Source organism: Protopterus annectens, chromosome 6.part0 (assembly GCF_019279795.1).
Source record: "Protopterus annectens isolate FY-2018-M chromosome 6.part0, PAN1.0, whole genome shotgun sequence".
NCBI classification, from domain to species: Eukaryota; Metazoa; Chordata; order Ceratodontiformes; family Protopteridae; genus Protopterus; species Protopterus annectens.
The window spans coordinates 1,327,587,334-1,327,612,434 of NC_056737.1; the positions used below are offsets into that span (position 1 = coordinate 1,327,587,334).

Genomic DNA, 25,101 nt, shown 5'->3' on the forward strand with positions numbered 1-25,101 from the left:
TAAATGAGAGGAATGGCCCAGGGCCTCAGAGTCTGACTGTTAGGATGATCATGACCTTACTAAATGTTTTTCTGTTCAATGAGGTGATGCTTTGACATATGTTTGAGGTTCCATGGAGCATCATCTAACCTGTCCCTGTGCAAACACTGCTGGATGGTCACCATCTTTACAGTAACAAAGTAGACTCAAGCCTCTTTCCTGCACTGCCTTTCAGATATAGAATTAAACTGATATACTTGTGACTGGTCTTAATGCCTTGGTCCTCCAAGAGATAAAGCACCCCCTCAACAGACAATAAGATGCAATGCCTTGCAGGTCTTGGCTAGTAATCTGAAGGGCATAAGGAAACTAAACTAGTGGGTTATTTAGGCACATGGACACAGAACTTCTCCAACGGAAGCAAGGACCGAGATCTTAACTGTTCAAGAAGCAGAAGAAAAAACTTTTGGAGTTTAAGTATGCATGTACTATATGTATCAGCACATATCATGCTGTGTCAGTTAGAAAAGGCAAGTGTACACTTCCAAAAGTAGGACTTTGTAAGTTTTGTCCAAATGTGAAAGGTGAACACGACCCATCAAGAAGTGTCCCTGAACTCTGATCACCTTAACACTATGCAAGCACATCCTAATTATACTAGACAACTCTCACGTTTTTCACTAAGAATAATTACAATGGTTTGTTGACAGTATGTCAACTGTGATAGCTCTCACTGCTCAATTCTCCCTCGGCGCAAACCAACATTTGTCAATGACAAATTACATCAATTTCTTAAAACAATAAACAAATGCACCTATTTTTATTTATGTGCCATGCTCAGTAGCAGAAGAAAGTACAGTTTTGTACCTACCATAAATGTAGATGTCCGAACTGGATAGCATCTGCAGTCATAACAACTGGGTTGTCCTGTCGTCAGGCAGCCCTACGGTCGGCCGGATTCCAAAGTCTGGGACCGGCTTCGGCTGATGTCGCACTTCACCCGACGTCATCTCTGTTGGTCTTCGGGTATAAAGGCATCAGCCGACGCCATTTTCTTCAGTTTTTCTTGCCCCAGATGCCAGTGGCCCTCTTGGAAGGCTAAAATTTGGATAAATGCCAATGTATGCAGACAAGGAAGAAGGCATGTACAAAAAATAAGCATGTATGTACATATATACAAACAAATACACCATAAGAGACCCCCCCCCCCAGCTAGCTATTAGGAGTGTAAATACCCTAGGAGTACCACAGAGGGGAAGGAGGGTGGGTAATCCTGACTGCAGATGCTATCCAGTTCGGACATCTACATTTATGGTAGGTACAAAACTGTACTATGTCCTTCATGGATGCATCTGCAGTCATAACAACTGGGTAGAATACCATAGCTAAACTAGGGGTGGAGGAAAAATAAGTAAAAATTATGGTGTAGTCAGGATCCCTTGCAGTACAGCAGTGGCAAACCCTGCTCGGGATCTGGAATATAGAGGTAAATTGTAATGCTTGGCAAATGTATGCACGGAGGTCCAAGTAGCCGCCTCAATAATGTCCTTGGTTGCCACTCCTCGTAAGAATGCTGTGGTAGTGGCTGTAGCTCTTGTTGAATGAGGTCTTATGTTCTGTGGCATTGGTTTCCCATGGTGGGAGTAACAGAATCTTATTTAATTTCCTATCCATTTGGAGATTGTTTGCTTGGAAATTGCTTTTCCTTCCCTTCCTGGTGCATAGGCCACTAACAGCTGGTCAGTCTTTCTGTTTTCTTTTGTTCTGTCCAGGTAGTAGCGTAACTGTCTATGTACTTCCAAGGTATGCAGTAGTCTTTCCCCCCTGTTCTGTGGGTTGGGAAAGAAGGTAGGTAGGTGGATTGCCTGGTTTAAGGACACTCTGGATATCACCTTTGGCATAAATGTAGGATTAGTTCTCATGGAGACTCTATCTTGATGGAAGATCAGGAAGGGTTGTACTGCCATTAAGGCCTGGAGTTCTGAAACCCTTCTTGCTGAAGTAATTGCCAGGAGGAAAGCAGTTTTCCATGATAGGTGTTGAAGATCCGCTGTTCCTGCTGGTTCGAATGGTGGGAGTGTCAATTTTTCTAGTACAAAATTTAAGTCCCATGCTGGCAGTGGTGGTTTCCTAGGAGGTTTTACATTCTTGATTCCTCTGAGGAATTGCCTGAGTAGAGGATGTGAGTAGACAGGCGGATCATAGCTGTATTCCGCAGAGATAGCTGATGCATGTATCTTGATGGAGGAATAGGACAGGCCTGTGTGTAGAAGCTCTGCCAAGTACTCCAGGATGTTAGCAATGTCTATGTTTGACACATCTTTTCCTCTTTCAGCACTCCAAATGGCAAACCTTTTCCATTTTCCTGCGTAGTTCCTTCTTTTTGAAGGTCTGCGGGCTTCAAGTATAATGTCTTTAACCCTTTGGGATAAATCTGGGTTGGTTGTTCTTAAGTGATGTTCCAGGCAGTCAGTTGTAAGGTTTTTAGGTTTGGATGCAGGATGCTGTATTTGTTCTGAGTTAACATCAAGGGCATCAGAGGTATTGGCCACATTCTCCCCTGAGACATGCTCCTGAGCAAGGGATACCAGTGTTGTCTTGGCCAATTTGGAGCTATCAGGATTATCCTTGGTTGTTCCTCTTTGATTTTCAGCAGTACCTTGTGCATCAAAGGAAGAGGTGGAAAGGCATAAGCTGTCAGGCCTTTCCAACTGAAGGAAAGGGAGTCCACCTTCCATGCAAGAGGGTGGCACGTCCTTGTGCAGAATTTCCGGAGTTGGTGGTTGAGTGGGGATGCGAACAGGTCTATTTGTGGCATTCCCCATTTTCTTGTGATGGCCTTGAATATGTCCGGGTGCAGCATCCATTCGTGAGCATTCGATGTGGTTCTGCTTAACATATCTGCTAGTGTATTTTCTTTTCCTGGCACAAAGGTTGCCTGTAACTGGATGTTGTAGTTCAGTGCCATGTTCCAAAGGTCCAGAGTCATTCTGCATAGGGGGTAAGAATGAGTGCCCCCTTGCTTGTTGATGTACCACATGACTGTGGTGTTGTCTGTCCTTATCAATAAATGGCCTTCTTTTAGGAAAGGTTTGAATTTCTGGATTGCTAGCTGTACTGCCAGCATTTCCTTTTGGTTTATGTGCAGGTGCAGCTGGTCTGGAGTCCACAATCCTTGTATGCATTTGTCCAACATGTGTGCCCCCCAACCTAGGTCTGAGGCGTCCGTTGTGATGATCTGGTTCGCTTGACCTTTGTGGAAAGGCAAGCCTAGGTTTGCCTGGCATGCTTGGGCCCACCATAGGAATTCTTGTTTCAGGCATGGGATTAGTGGTATTTCGGTTTCTAGGCTGTGGCTGTGCTGAGACCATAAGTTTTTTAGGTACCACTGTAGCTTTCTCATATGCAGTCTTGCATGAGGAATCAGGATTATGCATGATGCCATGAATCCCAAGGCCTGCAGTATTTTTCTTGCTGTTAGTTTGTTCTGCTTTGTTAATGCCAAGAAGTAATGAGGAAGTTGTTCTTGTTTTTCTGCAGTCAGGAATGCCATTTGTTTTACTGTATCCAATTCTGCACCCAAGAATGTTCTTCTCTGGGATGGAATCAGCCTTGACTTTTTTAGATTGACTGTGTATCCCAGGGCTTGTAACAAGTAAATGACCCTTTGTAAATCTGTTGTCAGCTTGTCTTTGTTGTCCGCTTGTAGCAGGAAATCGTCCAGGTATGGATAGATTTGGATTCCCTGTAGCCTGCAATGAGCAATTACTGATGCCAGGCATTTTGTGAATACTCTGGGCGCAGTAGATAAGCCAAAGGGCAATGCTGAGAATTGATAATGCTCTGATCCTGCAAGGAATCTGAGGTATCTTCTGTAAATTGGTCGAATGAGGACGTGCAGGTATGCCTCCTTGAGGTCTAGAGTCACCAGCCAACACTCCTTGCCCAGCATGGGAAGAAGTTGCTGTAGGGTCAGCATTTTGAATTTTGGGACGATGATGTATGTGTTTAAGATGGACAGATCGAGAATGGGTCTCCAAGTCTTTTCTTTTCTTGGGACTAGAAAGAGTCTGGAGTAAAATCCTTTGCCCTGTTGATTTTCTGGTACTCTCTCCACAGCTCTCATGTTGGTTAGCTGAATTACCTGGTTTAGAGCTTCTGTTTTTTGACTTGGAGGTAAATTTGGCATTCCTCTGTTTACTGGTAAGGTGTGGAAGTGGAACCTGTAGCCTTGGTCTATGGTTTTTAAAATCCACTTGTCTTTTGTGATATAGTGCCAATTTCTTGAGAATAAGGCTAGCTTTCTGCCTAAAGGTGCTGCTATTTGCTCTCTGGTAGGCGGTGTCAGAGCCAAGTCACTGTGATTGTGTTACCTTGCCACTGTCGTCCTCTGTAGGCACTACCTCTGGATTGGTTTCTGCCTCTAGAGCGTCTATACCTGGAAAGGACCAATTTTTGGCAGGCCAGTTTCTGCTAAACCGAGGGGGCTGAACCTGTAAGAAATCCTTAACTGTTTGTACAGATTTTGCCTTCTCTTCCATTTTCTTCATTACCTGTTGAGCAGAAGTACCAAATAGATTGTCCTTATCCATAGGAGCATCTAACAACTTTGCTTTTACATGATCCGGCAGGACTTGTTCTTTCAACCATGCATGCCTTCTTATCACTGTGCCAGTCATGGCTGATCTAAATGAAGCCTCCAGTGCATCATAGCCACATTTCAAAGAATGGTTACTAACCTGTTGTATGTTATTCACCATTTCTAAGACATATTTCTTATCTAAGGTTTCTTCAGAGGAAAGTTTCTTAGACAACTGATCAAGCATAAACTCTTGATATTGAATCATGTGAAACTGACAGTTTAAAGCTCTAGCTGAGAGAGTGGCGGATGTGTAAACCTTTTTGCCCCATCTGTCTAATGACCTGGCTTCCCTTTCAGAAGGAAGAGGGTTTTTTGTAGAGGTAGAGGCTACTGCCTTAGGTCCCTGGGAAATAGTCTCAGGGTCAGCAAGTGGGGCCTTGTAAAGGTGGTGATGAGTGTTAGGTACCCTGTAAAATCTGTCTGGTTTGGCAGGAGCTGGGGGTAAGGAATCAGGTGCAGTGCAAACGTCATTAAATGCATCATCCACAACAGGCAAAACTGGAGGTATAGCTAAGGGCCTGTGTTGCGGTAGGTGCAGAAAGGTTCTAAGCCTTTTTCTAGAGTCTGAGAAATCTTGTCCTTGCCATTGGAATTGTTCTCTCATGGCATGTAAGGTTTCCCCAAAAGAGAATTCCTCTGGTGGAGAGATGGATGGGATGGAATCATCAACATCGGAGTCTTCATAAGTGGACAAAGGAGCCTCTGGCTGTTCTGTAGTGTCTGAGTCCTCCGAAGAATCATCAGAGCCCTCCTGCTGGGGTGGCTCTGTTCTAGGTCTCTTTTCTGGAGGCTGAGAGGCCCTGTCTGGGTGTGATTGGGATCCCCTAATTAAGGAAATCAAATCCTCTGCCAGGGTAAGCATTTGAGAGCTAGAAGGGTGTCTGTGAGAGGGGGCCTTAGCAGGAACTGTACTAACAGTTTTTGCTGCCTTGGCCCTGGCAAAGGCCTTGATAGACATGGCTGCAGGAGGCCTAGCAGCACCACGTGCTGGGGTAGAAACCTCCAAAGGAATTGTGTCAGATAACTCACTAGAAGCCACAGTAGAAGGCAAAATTTCAGAGGCCAATTCAACTGTAGTAGCAGGAGCCTCGGTAGTAGTCATGGTTTCGGCTGAGGAATGACCGGTTTTCTCGGTTTCAGCCGAAACCGAGACACTCGCGGTTTGCTTATCCGTGGCTTCAGCCGAAACCGCGGACCGCGAGTGTCGGTCTTTTTCCTTGCGTTTTTTAATTATTTGGGTAGTCGGATGATCCGACGGCATAATGTACGCAAAATCGGAGCCGAAAAATTGTTCAGCAAACTCCGACCGACGCCTAAGCGTTCGTCGGTTGAAGGAAGCACAGGCTGAACAGGCAGCTACGTCGTGGTCTGGGCCTAAACAGGGTAGGCAGTAAGAGTGGAAATCCTTATGAGGTATTTGTTTCCCACAAGTTAAACAATTGTTTACTTTTTCTGACATCGGCTGAGGCAAGAAAAGGTCCCCAACGGGGTACTTAGCTTTTTAGAAGTCTTCGAAGTAGTATTCGGTAGGAATCTCGATCTGACCGACCGGCACTTGCAAACAGCTTCTGCTTCGGGCGCCACGCGGCAAGAAAGACTGAAGAAAATGGCGTCGGCTGATGCCTTTATACCCGAAGACCAACAGAGATGATGTCGGGTGAAGTGCGACATCAGCCGAAGCCGGACCCAGACTTTGGAATCCGGCCGACCGTAGGGCTGCCTGACGACAGGACAACCCAGTTGTTATGACTGCAGATGCATCCATGAAGGACATCTGGTTCTTAACTTACTATACATTTACCATGCAGTATGACAGATGTTTATCTGACTATGCCCTGCTTGAATTAATAATTAAATGCTACTGAAAATTATCATTTTGGCATGCCCTGCCTATTATCTAGCACTGTGGCAGTTGGGTGCCAAGTCATACATGTTGATGTCATAGCATTTTTTTTTTAATTCATCTACCAGTCTGTAAATGGCTGCTCTGGTCTGTGTGTGCGCCAACAACATTTTCATATCAAACTGTAGATCATTTGCGGATCTTGTTTGCGGTTTTGCCTGTCTATGCCTACCAATTGCAAACTTTAGCATCTGGCAATGCTGCTCTATACCAGTTTTACTGCAATGACTTCAAGGCTGGGGGAATTCCTTCAAGTCCAGTGCTACAGTCATGACAGGAACAGCTCTCCACAAAATTTACTGGTTGCCTGCTTAAAAATGTGACTCTAAGAGACATTTTTCGATAAAAAATACATACTGTATAAGAACTCAGTAATGTTAAAAATAATATACATGCCTCATCTATGTAGACAGGTTCAGATTCTACTTTCTTCACTTCTTCTTCTTTTACTTCTTCTGGAATAGCAGGTTTATCTGAAAGGTGGTGTATGAAAAACAGATGAGAACACATGCACATAACATAAGAAATGTTAAGGTAAACAATCAACTGCTCAGTCTAGCTTGACAGACCAACACAACTCATCTGTATGATTCCCCTATCCTGGCTCATCGTTTCCTTCAAAAGTAAAAAATTACCACCACGGTAACTGTACAAGTAAATCACATTTCCCAATAGTTTCTCCATATTTAATAATACTGACAAAAACAGTGTGGTGAAAAATAACTTAATGTACTTACTTCCAGCCACTGAAAAATACCATTATCAAGTATCCTTCCTTTATTTTACACCCTCTGTTACAAAAAATAACTTTTAAACAGTTTTTTTTTTTTTTTTAATTCTCATAGATTTGAATTTGCAATAAATTATCCAATGTCCAAGTCACACATATAAAACACTGTTAGTAACCATTTATCCATCTTTAATGTAATCATAAGAGCAGGCTACATCTTTATGGAGCAAGTGGATAGAAAAAAATATGGAGTTGAGACAATGCCTGAAAGGAAAGTCAGTCAAGTAGGATAGAGTTTTGAGAACAACACATGAAATGCGACTCCAGGATGGGGAAGTATCTGAAGCTGAAAAAGAGGAAAAGTGAGCTCTTCTAGAAGTAGAAAAAACTTGAGGGGCTTTACTGTTTTGAATGGTTCTTCCTCTAAAAAACGTAAGGAGCTGTTAAATGGCAAATAACAAGAAAAGCACAACAATGGAAAATATATGTAATGGATAATAGAAAAAGACAGAAGTACATAAAATATGACTGAAGGGTCTAGTCTAGACTGCAGTTTTTAAGTGTCTCTAATCCAATAATTCTGAAGAACGACAATATTGCACAACATATGTGAACATAAACACTCTCAGCATTAGTTCCAGACTGCCTGCTTCAGATGGGGTTGTATTTCTTAATGTACCTGCATAAAATTAGAGCAGGAACTGCAAAATTTTGAAGAAGTTACAGAGAAGAGAGAGTAAATGGCCCACCGATGAAGGAAAAGGCACAAATGTTGATGTGCTACTAAATGATGAATCTGTTTTTTTTCAGTAATATGACACACTTTAAAAATTCAAAGTAAGAAAAATTCCCAAATTTATAGAAAAATATGATGAAGGTGTGGTTTTCTAATAGTTACAAAACAGTGCAAGAAACTTCTCTGTGTGGAAGATTTTCAGTCCATATATTTCTAGTTAATCACTGTATATTAATCAGATCAGACAACAGTAGTAGAAGTAGTGAAAGTAAACACGTCTTAAGTCAAAACAAAACAAAAAGTAATAATAGAAAATATATAATTGTACAGCATTACTAAGTATTCAAAAGTAATCCAAGCAAGGCAGGCAGTCTGTTTCCAGTTGAAAATCCTTTATTAAGTAAACAGACAAGGGATCCAAGTGAAACAAAAATAGAGTAATAATTTCCTCACAAGCTTTCTAAATATATATATATATATATATATATATATATATATATATATATATATATATATACACTTTTTATCAGGCATGGGAGTGGTTTATTGTGCTGTAAAACAAAGTGTTAATGGTACACATGTTAAATTCACATCCCTTTCCCCATCAGTGTGACATTCGAGCTGGTCCTGCCCTACTTAGTAGCTGTCATAATAATATATAACCCTTATGTACTTTAAATAAAATTTATAATGATGTGGTACCTCTTATTTAACCAAATTATTAAGGAGATTATTAAGTCTGTGATTTTATTCAAGACAATATACTACATGGCTGGAAATATATCAATCTTAGTTCATTTGGAAATCAAAAAATATATATACATATACATTTTGCATGTAAAAATCAATTTCTATTTTCATAACCTATTGTTAACAAAGATCACTTTCATCCTTCTAGACTTCTTCACAGACACATAGATACACAGACCTGAAGAAGTCTAGAAGGATGAAAGTGATCTTTGTTAACAATAGGTTATGAAAATAGAAATTGATTTTTACATGCAAGTTGGGTAAAACAGTGAATTTTATTTTTAATAGGAAAAAGTTTCAGTATCAAAGTGCTGTGGAATTTAAAAAAAAGTTTAAGTACTCACCATAATAATGCATCTGTGTTGTCCGTTTTTGTCCATCCTCAACCACTACACTACGGATCCAACTTCAGAACTGACTTCACCCACTTCTCTGACTTTGAATCCATAGCTTAGGCTCCTCCCCTTACCCATAATCCCCTCCAAGCCCCCCATTACCTCAGATCAAGTTTGCCCCCGTAATATCAATGTATAGAAAAAAACAGACCTGTACATAATTAGAAAAAAAGAAGTTATGTACTCACCATAACGTTCCATCTGAGTAGTTGTACTTCATTTGTCTTCAGCCTGTGGGTTATGGATCTGTACCAGATCTGACACTGCCACATTGCCAGCATCTGATCAGATCTCTCAGCTCCTCCCCTTACTCATAATGCCCCCTGTCTTCTTCCCCCCTTCAGATCGAGTTTGCTGCCCTATGCCTAGCATATACCCGACCTAATAAGACATTAGCACAACTGGCGCTGCAAAAACTTGAGCCAAAGCATGACCTAAGGTATCCCTGATGAGAACATCTTCCACTCATATAGCCAGTATCACAGTGACAAGGTAGGGGGAAGAAGGGGGGGTGGCTGAAGATAAATGAAGTACAACTACTCAGATGGAATGTTATGATGTGTACATAACTTCTTTATTTGAAGTAGGTTACTTCATTTGGTCTTCAACCTGTGGGAAAGAGTGCCCTGCTACTTTGCACCTGGGAGGCCCTTATGGAAGGATATTTCGGAGCATGGCGAAGCCAGAGGATGCCTTGTTCCTGGAAATGATGTCCAATTTATAATGAGAAATGATGGTATGAGATGAGACCATGTAGCCGCTGAACAAATATCATCCAATGATACCATAGACAAGAAGGCCGTTGGAATAGTCATGGATCTGATAAAATGAGCTTTTACTTGACCTGGTAGGGAAAGTCCTCTAACAGAGTATGCCCGAAAAATGCACTGGGTGATCCACCAGGCAACTGTAACCTTAGATATCGGTTTGCCTAGGAAGGGTCTTGAGTAAGAAACAACTGGCCAGATTATTGAAAGGCTATTGTTCTGTGCAAATAGAACTGTAATTGTCTATGCACCTCTAGCAAGTGTAAAAAGAAGTTATGTACTCACTATAACATTCCATGTTTGTTGTCCTTGATCTCGCCTTCCTTCTTGCTGTTTGGGTTCGGAGCCAATCCTCGACTCCGACTCGGCCGTATACTATAGCTCGAGAACTTTTACTGGCTCGAGGCTACCCCCTATCCCAACATGCCTAGCGGTAGTTACCATACCTCTCAACCTGGAAACATCAAAAATCTGGACAAAGGCCCATGGGAAAAAAAAAAAAAAAAAGAGGTGCAAATCTGTATGCTGATTAACATACAATTTGCATACATAATTATGTAACCCCGCCTGCTTCTATGGGATTGTGGGATACCAACTTTCAAAAGCAAACTGAACAGACAACCAAATTATGGCCCCAGAGTCCCCCTGCAGCCATTCCAATGTCCTATTACTTGGCTATTTTGCCCCATTTACCATGAACACTAATGTGCATACTGCTTTACTTCTACAATGATTATTTGATTTGGATTTTATTTTACATTTTACAGCACAAACACTAACAGACATCTGCTAAACAAAGCTATACAGTCTCACAATGAAAATAGACTTAGCATTAAAACTTCTCTGCCCTTGAAAGTAAATTCTCATTCATTGAAACAGCATTGAAACCCACATTCAAAGAAAATACATCCGGCCAGTGCTGGATAAAGATTATTTTTGGGCTGTTTTGAAATCATAGGCCCCTTGCACATGAAACATACATGTGTTCTTTGATGCATCTTCCTGACTGTATTAAATTATATTCCTTGCATAATACAGCACACTTGTTACAGCAAGTTTTAAATTTCTTGTTTTGAACATCTTCCAGTAAGCAATGAAACAAAATGCATGAACCAGTAATTTCAAAACAGCCCAATTTCAGAACATTTCCATCATACAAGTCTACTTAAACTTCTACAATTCACCAGTATCAGTAAATATGCACAATCTCTGCAGAAGTAAAAGTCATCTAAACTTTGTCACCTCACAGCAAGAGGTTCTCCCTTTCGATTCTTGGCTGGGCGCCTTCTGTGCAGAGCTTGCATGTTCTCCCTGTATTTGCATGGGTTTCCTCCCACATTCTAAAGACATGTGTCTGAAGCGATTCTCCCATGGCCTTCGCTGAAAAGAGGCTCTGTGTCCTAGTGGGACTTTCCCGGTCAACAAATGTTAAATAAAATAAATAACTAATGAAAAGTTTGCTGCTAGCAAACAACTTTATATTTCATTGTTTTATCTACAAGTAAAGTACCTGCTGCCCTTTAGGGATAAAGTGCCTGTTCCATTAAATAAAATTATATGCTCCTAATATTGCAATAGGGAATGTATGGCAAACTGATGGCAGGTTCATAGTTACCAGGTATCTCTGCCAAAGAGGACATTCTCAGGACTGCAGCATCCACCGCCTTTAAAAGTACAACACAGTTTAGTATCAGCAATTCATCTACATACTGTGGGAGAAGAACCCGCAACCTTCAGAATCAGAAGGCAAGTATTATACCTGTTGTGCTACTAACACAAACAGGCTTCACCTAAGCAGCACTAAATTTCTCTCCCCTGAGGAACTATGAAGCACAAGAAATCTGGAAAAAGACAAAATGTATTGGGGGGGGGGGGTAATGGCCTAAAACCAGGGACACACTTTAAACATAGCTTGTACAAGCTAAGAAGAGTTGCTAGAATAAAATGTCTTGCATTACCATGTGTTTCCTGAAAGATAACCATTTAAGTTTCAGTCTTCCTATCATTTAGTGAATTCAGTTCTCAACAATTTGCTAGAAAATCACAAATTTCAAGAACAGACCAAAAAGCTAGTGTGGGTAGGGAATTCAGGCTCTTGTCCCTTGCATCTTAGGTACAGGGTTTGAGCCTGACTGTCTCTAACCACCAAGTATGCTTTTACACACACATACACAACTTGAGCAATTAAATAAAAACACCTTAAAATAACACTTGGCAGCCCAGCATATAAAACGGACTTTGCAGCAGGAAGAACGAGCATGCTTGTGGATAGATGAAACAACACACACCTTGAGCAATTAAATAAAAACACCTTAAAACAACACTTGGCAGTTCAGCACATAAAACGGACTTTGTAGATAAACGACGAGCAAAGCATTCCATTCAGATATACATGGCAAAATATTCCATTACTTTACTTGCTTTAGCAGACTTAGTTATAATGACTTTGCTTGCTTGCAGATGCTGCTGCCGTTTCATTTTGAGATAAATAAATGGTGCCTGCATGACACACACTGCTTGTTGATAAACTGAAGCGACAAAAGCAAAATAGAGAGACTTGGCAGTTTGTAGACACCCCCATATAAAATGAAAAATATGCATGCAGATAAATAAAAAAACTCTTAGGCAGCCCAGCACAAACGGACTTAGATAAACTGAAATGGCAGCAGCAAAATAAAAGAGAATTGGTAGCTTGTAGACACGTACGTTGCTTTCGCAGACTTAGTTATAATGACTTTGCTTGCAGATAAACTGAAATGGCAGCAGCAAAACAGAGAGACTTGGCAGCTTGTAGACAACCCCCTATAAAATGAGCAATATGCTTGCAGATAAAACAACACTTGGCCAGCAAAACGGCAGACTTAAGATATAATGCACAATTATGACCCATGCAGCAGATAATTGAGTGAGCAGACTGAGCGGCATTCCATTCTATTAAACAGATAAACGGCCAGCAGATGCAGAAAAAAAACGGCGGCGTCGGTGGACTTAAGTTATAATGCACACAGTGACATTGCACACAGACTTATGAATGCTCAGCAGATAACAATTATAATTCAGCAGAATAGCAGATAAAATAAAGAGAAGTTTATAGGCAAATTCTGCAAAAGTAACTTATTCACACCTGCCGCCATTGCTGTTTCCCTCGAGTACAACGGGCAGTAGCTGATGTCATCACGTACACCTCTGCAGGCTGGTGATGGTGGTGACATCAGCCATAAATTTAAAGTGGCAAAAAAAAGAAAAAAAGAAAAAAAAAAAGGCTTAGAAAATTGGAATTTGTCCCCAAAACCGGTAAATACCGAGGAATTCGGTATGGTTGAGAGGTATGGCTACCCAGATCTCATTTGTGATAACCCAGCAGTAGACCATACAGGCAGAAAAAATACTATATTTTACATATAAGAGAACACCTGCATAAAAAGGTGTAAACCATCAGCAAGAGTAAAAAGGGGAGACTAGGACTAACTAAATGGCATGGTAAAGGGACTCGGCCAGTGTAGGCAATAAAAACGGAATTCCTCCCGATCCTCCAGGAAGGGAGAAGGAGGGTGGGACGCAAGAAGGAAGGCAAGATCAAGGACAACAAATATGGAATTTTATGGTGAGTACTTATGTTATGTTGCCCCTATCTCGCCTTCGTTCTTGCTGTTTGGGACCGCGACCCCAAAACCTGTTTCTTGGGTGGCTCACTGGAAAAAAACTCTTCAGGACCGTGGAGCCAAAGGATGCCCTGTTCCAGGAGGCCACAACTACTTTGTAATAAGTGATAAAGGTATGAGGATTAGACCAAGTAGCTGCCACACTGATCAAATCCAAAGGCAGTCGGGCTTGAAAAGCAAAAGAGGTAGCCAAGGCCCTTGTTGAGTGTCCTTTAATTTTTCATGGAAGTTTTTTTTTTGTGCAAATCGTAGATTTAAATTATAGTGTCTGAAAGCCACTTAGATAAAGTCACCTTTGAGACTGAACAACCTTTCTTATTCTCTGCAAAAGATATGAACAATTGGTCGGATTTTCTGAAGTCCTTGGTCCTGTGTAAATAAAAATGTAACTGTCTATGAACATCCAATTGATGGAGCTTATACTCTGCCTTATTGCTATGATTGGGGAAGAAAACTGGAAGTTCTATGGATCGATTCAAATTGTACTCAGAACACCCCTTGGGTAAGAAAGAGGGGTTGGTTCTAAGAGAAACTTTATCTTTCTGAAAAATCAAATACGGGGAATGAATAGATAAGGCCTGTAATTCTGAAACCCTTCTAGCTGAGGTAATGGCAGTTAAGAAAAGGGTCTTCCATGTCAGAAATTTCAGTGGACAAGAAGCAGATGGCTCAAAGGGGGGGGGGGGGGTCAGAGCATCTAAAACTAAATTTAGGTCCCGGGGGGAGAGGTTCTCTTATTGGAGGTCTTAAGAGGGTAGTACCTGTTAGGAATGCTTTACATTGCCTATGGGACATGATGTTGGAGCCCATTTCTCCCACGTGGAAATTAGAAATGGCAGCCAGCTGAACCGGGATAGTAGCTGCCGCTGCTCCTCGCTCAAAGATTTCAGCAAGAAATTAGAGAATCTTCTAAATGGGTGCAGTAAAGGGATCAATCATATTTTTGCTTGTCCAACAAGATAACCTCTTCCATTTACTAGCATAAAGTTTCCTTGTAGTGGCCTTATTGGAGGAAATCAAAATGTGTTGAACTGCTGGAGAAACATCAGGAAGCCGGGCTAAGACCAGAAGTGGAGAGACCAAGCTGTCAGCTTGAGAGTTTGAATGGAAGGGTGGAGAGCCCCCATTTGAAGCATCAGGAGATCTGGGTCCAGGATCCAGGGCTCCCCCTGCAGATGAGGCCAAAGGAATGGGAACCATATCTCACAAGGCCAGTAAGAGACAATGAGGATTAATTGCAACTCAACGACTGTGCTTTCTGAAGAACCTTGGGGATCAGGGGAAAAGGTGGAAAGGCGTAAACCAGTACCAGGGGCCAATCGTGAATAAGTGTGTCCCTGGGGTGACTGTCCCGGTGGTGGGACTAGGGCAAAGTAGCTGCTGCATTTGTTGTTGAGGGGGGTGACAAACAGATCGCAGCATGGCTGGCCCCATTTGCGAAAAATCAAGTCCACAACTTCCTTTTTCAGGGACCACTCATGAGGCATTAGAATAGCCCTGCTGAGCTTGTCCGCAATCACACTGTATTTCCTCGGGATGTGTGTTGCAACCAGAAAGTGTTGGGAAGACATCGCCCATAGACTCGTAGAGCCTCTCAACACAAGGGATAAGACCTGGTTCCACCCTGTTTGTTGATGTACCATACTACAGACATATTGTCTGCTATAGTCCCTGTAGGTAGAGAGTCTTGAAGTGCTTGCAATGCCAAAAGCACAACTCTCATCTCTAAGACACTGAAGTGCAAGTGATATTCGTGTTCCTGCCAAGTCCCTTGAACAGTCTGTCCCAGAAAATACCCCCCCACCCTATCTGGGAAGCTTCCGTGGTTACTGTGGCTACAGGGTTGTGGGGTTAGAAATGGTCTGTTCATTGATATCAGAGGAGAGTGAAGCCACCATGCTAAGTCCTTCTTGCAAGACTCCGTAATCCATATCTGATGTGACACTAGCAAATCCTGGAATGACCACTGAGCAAAAATGAGCCACTGCACAATTCTCATGTAGAAGCGTGCCACAGGGACCAGAGTAATTGCTGCAGCCATTGAACCCAAGGCCTTGAGGACAAATCTTGCCTGGATTCTCGTTTGCCATGAGGACTGAAACTTGACGATGAATGGTTAACACTCTTTCGTGAGGCAGTTTTGTTATCATGGCCCTTCTGTCTAAATCTGCCCCTATAAATGCAATATAATGACAAGGCAACAAGGCAGACTTTTCATAGTTTATGGTGATGCCCAGATGTGTACACGTGTGAAGAGTTGAGACCCGTGCCTTGAAAGGTTGATGCTTGGTGGTGGCAGTGAGGAGCTAGTCGTCTAAATATGGAAACACCCAGAATCCTAGACACCTCAGGTGAGCCGTGACTACTGCCATACATTTGGTGAACACCCTGGGGGCTGTAGTGAGACCAAAGGGCAGATCTATGAACTGTTAATGACTAGCTTCCAGCCGTAAGTGTAGATACCCCTCCTGGATTGCCTGTCCATTTTTATGTGGTAGTATGCATGCCTAAGATCGATACACATCCAATTTTCCTGACCCAAAAAGGGAAGAATGGACTGCAGTCTTACCATCTGGAACTTTTTTTTTGACTGATTTGTTCAGTTTGCTGAGATCCAAAATGGGCCTCCAGTCCCCTGTCTTTTTTGGAACCAAAAAGAACCTTGAGAAAATGTTGGATTTGATTTGGTCTGTGGGGACTTTTTGGATGGCTCTTTTTTCTAGCAACCTTTGAACTTCTAGGTTTGCTTGATCCCGAAGACTGGGTGGAACATCTGGGATTGACTGTTGTTTCCTTGTAAGGGGTGGTTGGGAGAAGGGAATTTTGTAACCCCTGGATATTATCGATAGTACCCATGTATCTTCCGTGATTGTTCGCCAGGCTTTTGGGTACAAGGATAATCTGCCCCTGAATGCCTCAAGAGGCTGACAGTCTGGCATAGGAGTGCTGGAAGGGCCTGCCATAGAAAGTATCTATGTCGGCCTGATTCTGCGGACCCCCCCTTCTGCTGTGAGATCAGCATCTCCCATTATTATTTCCCTCTCTCCCCCGGGGGGGAGTGGGGGGTGGGATCTCCATATGTGTCAGGCGCAACTCCCTGAGATTTCCAGAACCACATCTGGAGGGAGCGGAAAAACATGCTCCCACGGCAGAGAGAGTTTTGCCATCCCGTTCACACCTGGGAACAGACTCTTTTACCTGAGGCCTGAACAGCAACGAGCCACCAAAGGGGGTGTTGGTAAAGGAGGACTTGAAGGGCTCTACAAATTGACAAAGGAGCATCCAGGAGTGTCTACACAAGGCAACTCCTGTGCCTGCTGCCCTACTCGCTCCATCTGCTGCAAAAGAGATCAGCCACATGGAAGAGTTAACTACAGAAGTCAAGGTCGCAAGCTCTGAAGCATCCTTGCTCACAGCTCCTTCAGCTGTAAGAAGCTGTAGGGTATCTCCCAACTCCTTTAGGAGATCCCTCTGAAGGTGTGTAAAGTGGGACAGATAATTCAGCGACTTGAGACTAAAGGTCTCTGAAGAAAACATATGCTTCCCATACCTGTCCATCGTACGGGACTCTCTGTTAGGCGGGTGGACAGAATAAGAAGTCTCTGCTAGTTCTTTCTTGGTGGCTGCCATCACCACCACCACCATAGCATCAACAGGCACACCCTTTTATAGAAAAGGCTTATCATCTGGAGCAGTTATGAATTTATTGGGCCTCCTCGGAACTGGTTCCATAGTCTCTGCACAGCCCCATGCCTTCCGACTCACTAGGGCCAGCAGTGGGTCAAAAGGCGGAGACACCCAAGAGGTGGAGGGTTGGGAACTAAATGTATCCAGGTACACAGACTCATCCTCAGAAGGGGCAAGGGATTTTTAGCAACCCCTCTGTCTTAGGATTTCCAGGGTGTCTGAAAAAAAGAAATCCTCAGAGGGGGACCCTTCTGAGTCTTCCAAGTCCGTGTCTGAAGTGAGGAACTCAGGGGAGGATGCTTCCTCTTGCATTTCTTCTTCTGAGGGACTTCCAAAACCTTCCCAGAGCACCCCTTAGAGGAAGAGGTGGGGGTTGCCCAATGGGTCGTCCTGGAGCATGGGTTCCCTATGCTTGGGAGGAAGAGGAGGTTCGGAGGCAGACACTGGCACCGAAGGGGTAGGAGCCAATGGAGCCGAGGGTGGAGAGGTCTCAGAGTACAGCATACTCCATCACCTCGAAGGCACCAGGTTCCCAGCCCGAATGAGTCCCCAGCTCCGAAGAGACCAGAGATCTCCGAACAAAGGGCGATGGCTCCGAGGCCAATGTAGGAGCCGAGCTCACCTACGCCGAAGTTCCGAGAGGGAGAGCAGGGTCGGACAAGGGTCCGATGCCACTTCCCCCCTCGGGGCAGACAAGAGAACATCGGCCCCCAGATCCCTCGACAGTCTGAGTAAACGAGGAGATTGGAATGGTAGTTGGAACCGAGGGAATGGTAGTAATCGGAATTGATGGTTTCATGCACTCCAGCTCTGAACTCAAGGGAGTGGGCGAAGGAATCGATACAGGTGTCGGTTGGACTGCCGACACCACTTTCTTATGGGCTGGGCTCGACAATATTTTTGCTAATGCCGGTGTCTTGAGAAGACTCTTCACCACCCTCTCCACATCATCATCTGAAAGACCCTTGGATAACTGATGACTGCCTGCCACAGACTGCAAAAGTGCACACTGGAACAGACTGCATCGGTTCCAGAGAGGGAGACCTGGTTCTCTTGTGAGTCCTGACTGATGAAGCCGCCGAAGAGAGAGCTTTGTCGGAACCAACACTAGGATCCGACAAACCCGAAGTTATTTCCTTTGATTTGGATGGCTCTGAAATTGAAGCCGACGAGGACGATGGCATAGCGGACTTTCCCTGTTTTTTGACTGAGTACCCTCAAAAGAAGCATCGAAGGGGCTCTTCAATAAGCCACGCAAAATCAACTTATTTTTCCTCTCCTGCAGAACCCGAGAACTAAAGGCATGACATATGGAACACTAGTCCTGCAGGTGGACAGCCCCTAAGCAATAAACACAACTCATGTGCCCATCCTTAAGGGACATCCTTTGGTACCAGGAGTCACACTTTTTAAAACCCAAAGGTTTTGTCTCTTTAGTGGAATTCTTAGACATACTATCAAATAACTGCAACAGACACCAAGAAAAATGACAGTAATAATAAAACTTAACTATCACTATAACTACAACTGTAACTTTTTTTTTGTTTTGAAAAGAAAGAGGGAAGGGGAAGAGCCTCTAAGTAAAACGGCAAACTCCCCCCAACAGAGGGGAGCCTCTAACTTAAACGGCTGCTCCTGCAAAAGTAGAGAAGAGAGAAAAAAGAAAAAAGCCCTTTAATTAAAACACAGGACTGAAAGGAGAAGAACCCTCCAAGTCAAAATGGGTTCACAAGGACAAGGAAGGCCTAAAGAAAAATGACGACCACAACAACAACAAAAGCAGCAGCAGAAAAGTTTAGAAAATGAGCTAATCTAATCAGAAAACACTAACACTCAACAATATCCAGAAACTAACACTACCTTTATCCGAAAGTTAGAATTAGGTCAAAAAGAAAAAACACTTAGCCTGAGCCAGTACGAGCGATCTCGACACTGCAACAGCAAACGAGATCTAGGTAACTGCCACTGGGCATGTTGGGATAAGGGCTAGCCTCGAGCTAGTAAAAGCTCTTGAGCTATAGTATACGGCAGAGTCACAGCTGAGGATCGGCTCCGAACCCAAACAGCAAGCACGAAGGTGAGACAGGGACAACATAACATCTTATATTCTCCTTTGTTTTGGAAATCTGGAAAGAAGACTGGGAGTTTGACTGACTGATATTTGCTTCTGACGCTACTTTCAGAAGAAAGGAGGGGTTGGTATGCAAAGATACCCTATCCTTGTGAAAGATCATGTAAGGAACTTTGATAGACAGAGCTTGGAGTTCCAACACTCTCCTGGCAGAGGTACTGGCAACTAAGAAGGCAGTCTTCCAAGATAAATACTGCAAAACCACTGAAGCGGCAGGTTCGAAAGGGGCGAGACTAAAGCCTGAAGCACTAAAGTAAGGTCCCATAGCAGTGTAGGATCTTTCATAAGGGGTCTCAGGAGAAAGGTACCTTTAAAGAAAGTCTTACAAGATCTAGCTGAAGCTAAGGAATTCAACTTTTCTCCCACATGAAAATAAGAGATAGCAGCCAATTGGACTTTGACAGTGGAAAAACTGGCACCATGCTGAAAAATACTCGCTAGGAACTCCCAATACCACAAATACTGGAGCAGTAAAAGGATCCAATGCTTGCTTTGAAGCCCATAGTGCCAAACATTTCCATTTACTACAGTAAACTCTTCTGGTTGAAGACTTGTGAGCTGCCACCAGAATATTTTTAACTGGGGAAGGTAAACCGGATTCCTAATTATCATGGGAAACGGAGCAGGCAAACTGTGAGCTTCAGGCTGACCAGGTCTGGATGAGGGATTCCTGAGGGATGGGAAATAAAATCCAGAACTGGATCCAGAGTCCAAGGAGGAACTACTTGGTGAGACCAAAGTGATGGGAACCAGACTTGGCAAGGCCAGAACGGGGCAATGAGGATCACCAAGATCCTCTGCATGCTTCTGAAGAAACTTTGATATCATTGGCAGAGGTGAATAAGAATACAGAGGACTGGGATGCCAAGCATGAACCAGAGTGTATCCGGGGGCTTCCCCCCGGAGTGGGGTTCAGAGCAAAGAACTAGCTGCATTTAGCATTGGAAGGAGATGCAAAGAGATTGCATTAAGGTTGACCCCACTTTAGAAAGATCTGCTCAGCCACAGAAGGATTCAGAGACCACTCATAAGGCATCAGGACATACCTGCTGAGCCTGTCCACCAAAATGTTGGACCGTCCCGGAATGTGCTTGCCACCAGAAAACAACTGGTGGAAACAGCCCATTCCCACACTCTCATGGCTTCGTGACAAAGAGGATAAGATCTGGTTCCTCTCTATTTGCCGATACACCAGACCACCAACATGATGTCTGTCTGAATAGCAACTGTCCCTACAGGAAGATGGGCATGGAGTGCCTGCAATGCCAGAAGCACCACCCTCATCTCTAGGATACCGATATGCAAACTGGTCTCTGATGGGGACCATGTGCCTTGGACCGTTCTGCCTGAGCAATGACTCCCACCTAAACTGGGAGGCGTCCGTGGTCACTGTGGCCTTGGGAAAAGGTGCAAGAAAGGGATGTCCCCTGACTAAATCTGGGGAACGAATCCACCACCGAAGAGAGTCTTTGCACACTTGGGGATTCGTACTGTTGCGACAAAAGCAGATCTGAAAGAGACCACTGAACAGCAAGAGTCCACTGAAGAATTCGCATATGAAGGCGCACCAAGGGCAGAAGATTTATTGTGACCATCATTGACCCTAATGCCCTCAAAACTGTGTCTGCTGAAACTGGACTTGCAAAATATACAAGACATGAAGCTTCAGGCTGTGAATCCTGTCTGGAGTAAGGAACACTCATCTGGATAGTGTCGAACTGAGCCCCAATGAAGTCTAAGGTCTGAACTATGCTCAAAGATGATTTGTTGAGATTGACGGTGATGCCCAGTTTTTGAGCTAAACATAGGAAATAATCCCAGGCCTGGCAAAGTTGATGCTTGGAGAGGGCAGCAATGAGCCAATCATCCAGGTAAGGAAATACCTGAATGCCCTGAAGTCTCAGATGAGCCACTACTACTGCCATCACTTTGGTGAACACCTTGAGACCAAAGGGAAGGGGCTCTGAACTGATAATGACTGGCTCCTACCCAGAAGCGGAGGAACATCCGGGAGCACCTATCCATCTTGCTATGGTAGTATGCGTCCTGAAAGTCTATCAAGCATATCCAATCATTTGCCTGCAGGTAGGGCAGGATGGATTTAAGAGTGACCATATGGAATTTTGCCTTGGCCACTGACAGGTCCCCCGTTTTCTTTGGCATCAAAAATAACCTGGAATAAATGCCTGATCCAGATTGGTCTAAGGGGACAGGTTAAATGATTCATTTTCTTAGCAGCTACTCTATCTCTAGTGCTGCTACCTCCCTTTGCGCTGATGGGACATCTGGGAGGTGTTTTGGTGGTAGCGGTGGTTCAGTGAATGGGATGGAATAACCTCTGGATATGATTTGCAACACCCAAAGGTCTAATGTTACGGACTCCAATGCCACTGGGTGTAGTGACAGGCACCCCCGACTGATTCCAGAGATGAGGAGCCTGGCACCCCTTCAGGACTGCTGCGCGGGTCTGTCCATGAACAGTTCCCAGGACCGAAAACTCCTCGGACCCCCCTCTGCCTCTAGGGGGGGGCATCTATCATAACTCCCTCTGCTCTGGGGGAAGGTGAGTCCTGAGTGTCCTGGGAAAATGCCTGAGACTTTCAGAACCACATCTTCTTCATCCCTTGCTGATTCCTGGAAAAGGATCTTTGAGGGGAGGACAAGCGGATCCCGATGGTAGACACTGTCTTCTCATCCTTCTCACTCTGGAACAAGGTCTCTTGAACTGACTTCTCAAAAAGGGAAGAACCATCATATGGGCCATTTCTGAACAATGCCTTGAAGGGTTATGAGTACTGACAAAGCCAGAGCCATGCGTGGCAACTAATGGGAACGCCTGAACCGGTTTCCCTAGCTCCTCCTTCCGTAACATGGGAGAGGAAACGTACGGATGTATTTGCTACTGCCTTGACAGTGGCCATTCGAGTGTAGAATATCTTCTTGTCCGCAGTCGACATGGATTCAGGGGTTGACTCAGTGATCTCCTTGACCAAGTCTCGCTGCAGCCGAATCACATGTACCATTTAATTCAGCGCCATCACAGAGAAGGCTGCTGAAGCGTACACCCGCTTCCCAAACCGGTCCATCGCTCATGACTCTCGGTCTGCAGGATGAACCAAAGAGCTCTCCTGTGCCACCTCTTTCTTCGAGGCCACTGCCACCACCACAGCATCAACTGGGGACCCCTTGTCCAAGGGTGGGCTAAGGACCTTATCAGGGCACTTGGGGATGGGCTTCACCATGTCTGACTCATTCCACGCCCAAGATGTTATCAAGTCTACAAGTGGATCTGCGGGAGGGGACACCCAGGAAGGAGATGGGCCTGTGATGAATACCTCCAAAAATACTGACTCATCCAAGGTTGGTTTTTGGGCAGTGATCGGGGAACCTTCCCCTTCTTCCAAATCAGTGTCTGAGGTGAGGGACTCCGGTGGGGAGTCCAGGTGCCTCCTCTTACATGCTCGTTTGTGAGTAACCTCCTCAGTGGGACTCTCTGGGGTGGACACGCAAACACCCTGCTGCTCTCTCACTGGACCTTCCTGAGGCAAACCAGGCACAGGCTGTCTCTGAGATGGTAAGATGTTTGGGATCACACCCAAAACAGAGGGAGTCAGGACGGAGTCCGAAGAAGAGATGGTCAAAAGTTCCACCACGTCAAAGATCGAAGGAGAACAGACCTGATGAGCACTAACCAAAGGAGCCGATCCTCTCTGACCCGACAGGGGAGTCAGAGCACAGACTCCAGGAGCTGAAATACCAAAGGGGATACTGCTTTCCGACCACTCGAAGCCAACAGCACCCCCTCGGATCCTAACCAGAGGCTACAACTCTGAGTGCTCGGATCCAAATTAGTCGGAGCCGACACATACAAACAACGGCTGGCGTTGAGGTACAAGGTACTGTCAGCGCTGACCCCTTGACCCCAAAGGTCCTCAGATTCAGGGGCTCTGAAACGGAAGGCCGGATCAGAGATGGAGTGATCAACGTAAAGAACGGTTGCGAGCTCCCCCCTCCAGAGGGAGAGGAGGCAGGCAAAACCCTTGTCTGAATGTGGGTGCGGATAAACCTCCAGAACTGCAGTGGCAAAGCCTGCCCTGGATTTGGAGAAGAGAGGCAAATGAAAATGCTTTGTGAAGGTATGAACAGAGCTCCAAGTAGCAGCTTCTAGAATGTCTTTGGTTGGAACTCCTCTGAGAAAGGCTGCTGAGGTAGAGGCAGCCCTGGTGGAATGAGACCCGGCACAGGTTTACCATGGTGCAAGTAGCAGAAACGAATGCAGTACCACTTAGAAATAGTCTGCTTTGATATAGCCTTCCCCTCTGATACTGAAGCAAATGCCACCAGTAGTTGCTCAGACTTTCTTAGAGATTTGGTCATGTTTAAGTAGAATCTTAGTTGTCTGTGTACATCCAATGAATGCAGAATCCGTTCCACTTTGTTTTGCGGATTTGGGTAAAATGTTGGCAGGTGAACAGTTTGGTTAAGAGCCACACTGGATACCACCTTAGGCATAAAGGAAGGATTGGTCCCGAGGGACACCCTGTCCGGGTAAAATGTAATAAAAGGCTCCAAAGCCATGAAAGCCTGTAGTTCTGAAACCCTTCCTGCTGAAGTGATTGCCAAAAGGAAAGCTGTTTTCCAAGATAAAAAATTTATATCCGCAGTAGCTGCTGGTTCAAAAGGAGGCAGGGTGAGTTTTTCCAGCACAAAACTGAGGCCCCATGCATGAGTTGGTGATCTTCTGGGAGGCCTTAAATTTTTGGCCCCTTTAAGATACTGTTTTAGCAGAGGATGAGAAAAGATGGGAGGCTCTGTGTTGTAATGAGCTGAGATGGCAGAGGCATGGATTTTTATAGAAGAAAAAGATAGGCGCTTGTCAAGCATCTCAGTCAAGTATTGTAAAATCTGAGGGATATTTGGTTTTGCTGTGTCCCCCGTTCCTTGTGCTTGGTTCCAAGCACAGAATCTCTTCCATTGCATAAAATGTTCTAGTACTAGGCCTTCTGGCTTCCAAAATGACATCCATCACAGATTTACTGAGAGGTGTTGTTTGAATAATTAAATGACCAGCCATGCTGCAAGGTTCAGAGTTTGGAGATGAGTGTGCAGAATTTGATTGTTCTGCTGAGACAGTAGATGAGGTATTTGAGGCAAGTACCAAGGAGGGAGTTGAAAAATATTCCTTAGAATTGGGTACCAGTGCTGGCGAGGCCAGTTTGGAGCAATTAGCATAATTTTTGTTTTTTCCTGTCTGACCTTTAGTAAGACCTTGGAGAGAAGAGGCAGAAGGGGGAAAGGCATAACTGATAGGTTTTTCCAACTAAAGGATAGGGCATCCACTTTCCATGCTTGCCTGTGATAAGTCCTTGTACAGAATTTGTCCAGTTGATAATTTCGGGGAGAAACAAATAGATCTATGTCTGGACTCCCCCATTTCTGTGTTACCATGCTGAAGATTTGTGGATCCAGTTTCCACTCATGCGGGTCCATAAGATTTCTGCTTAGGTAGTCTGCCACAGTATTTTGTTTTCCTGGCAGGAATTGAGCTTGAAGATGTACTTGGTAAGTCAAGGCTGTGTTCCACAATGCCATGGCTAGTCTGCAAAGGGGGTAGGAATGTGTACCCCCCCCAGCTTATGTACTACATAACCGTGGTGTTGTCCATCTTTACCAGTAGTTGTCCTGGATGAAGTAAGTCCTTGAAGGCTGTCAGAGCATT

At 44.2% G+C, this 25,101-nt stretch overlaps 1 protein-coding gene across 1 annotated transcript in view; it reads right to left on the reverse strand.

Moving 5' to 3' along the window:
• The window catches only part of STAM2 (signal transducing adaptor molecule 2), a gene marked incomplete in the record, with an annotated part of 1,442,819 nt that overhangs the window by 538,968 nt on the left and 878,750 nt on the right, over nt 1-25,101 (reverse strand). The window contains 1 exon segment of the mRNA XM_044074901.1: nt 6,920-6,997. Coding sequence (XP_043930836.1) covers nt 6,920-6,997 — 78 coding nt within the window.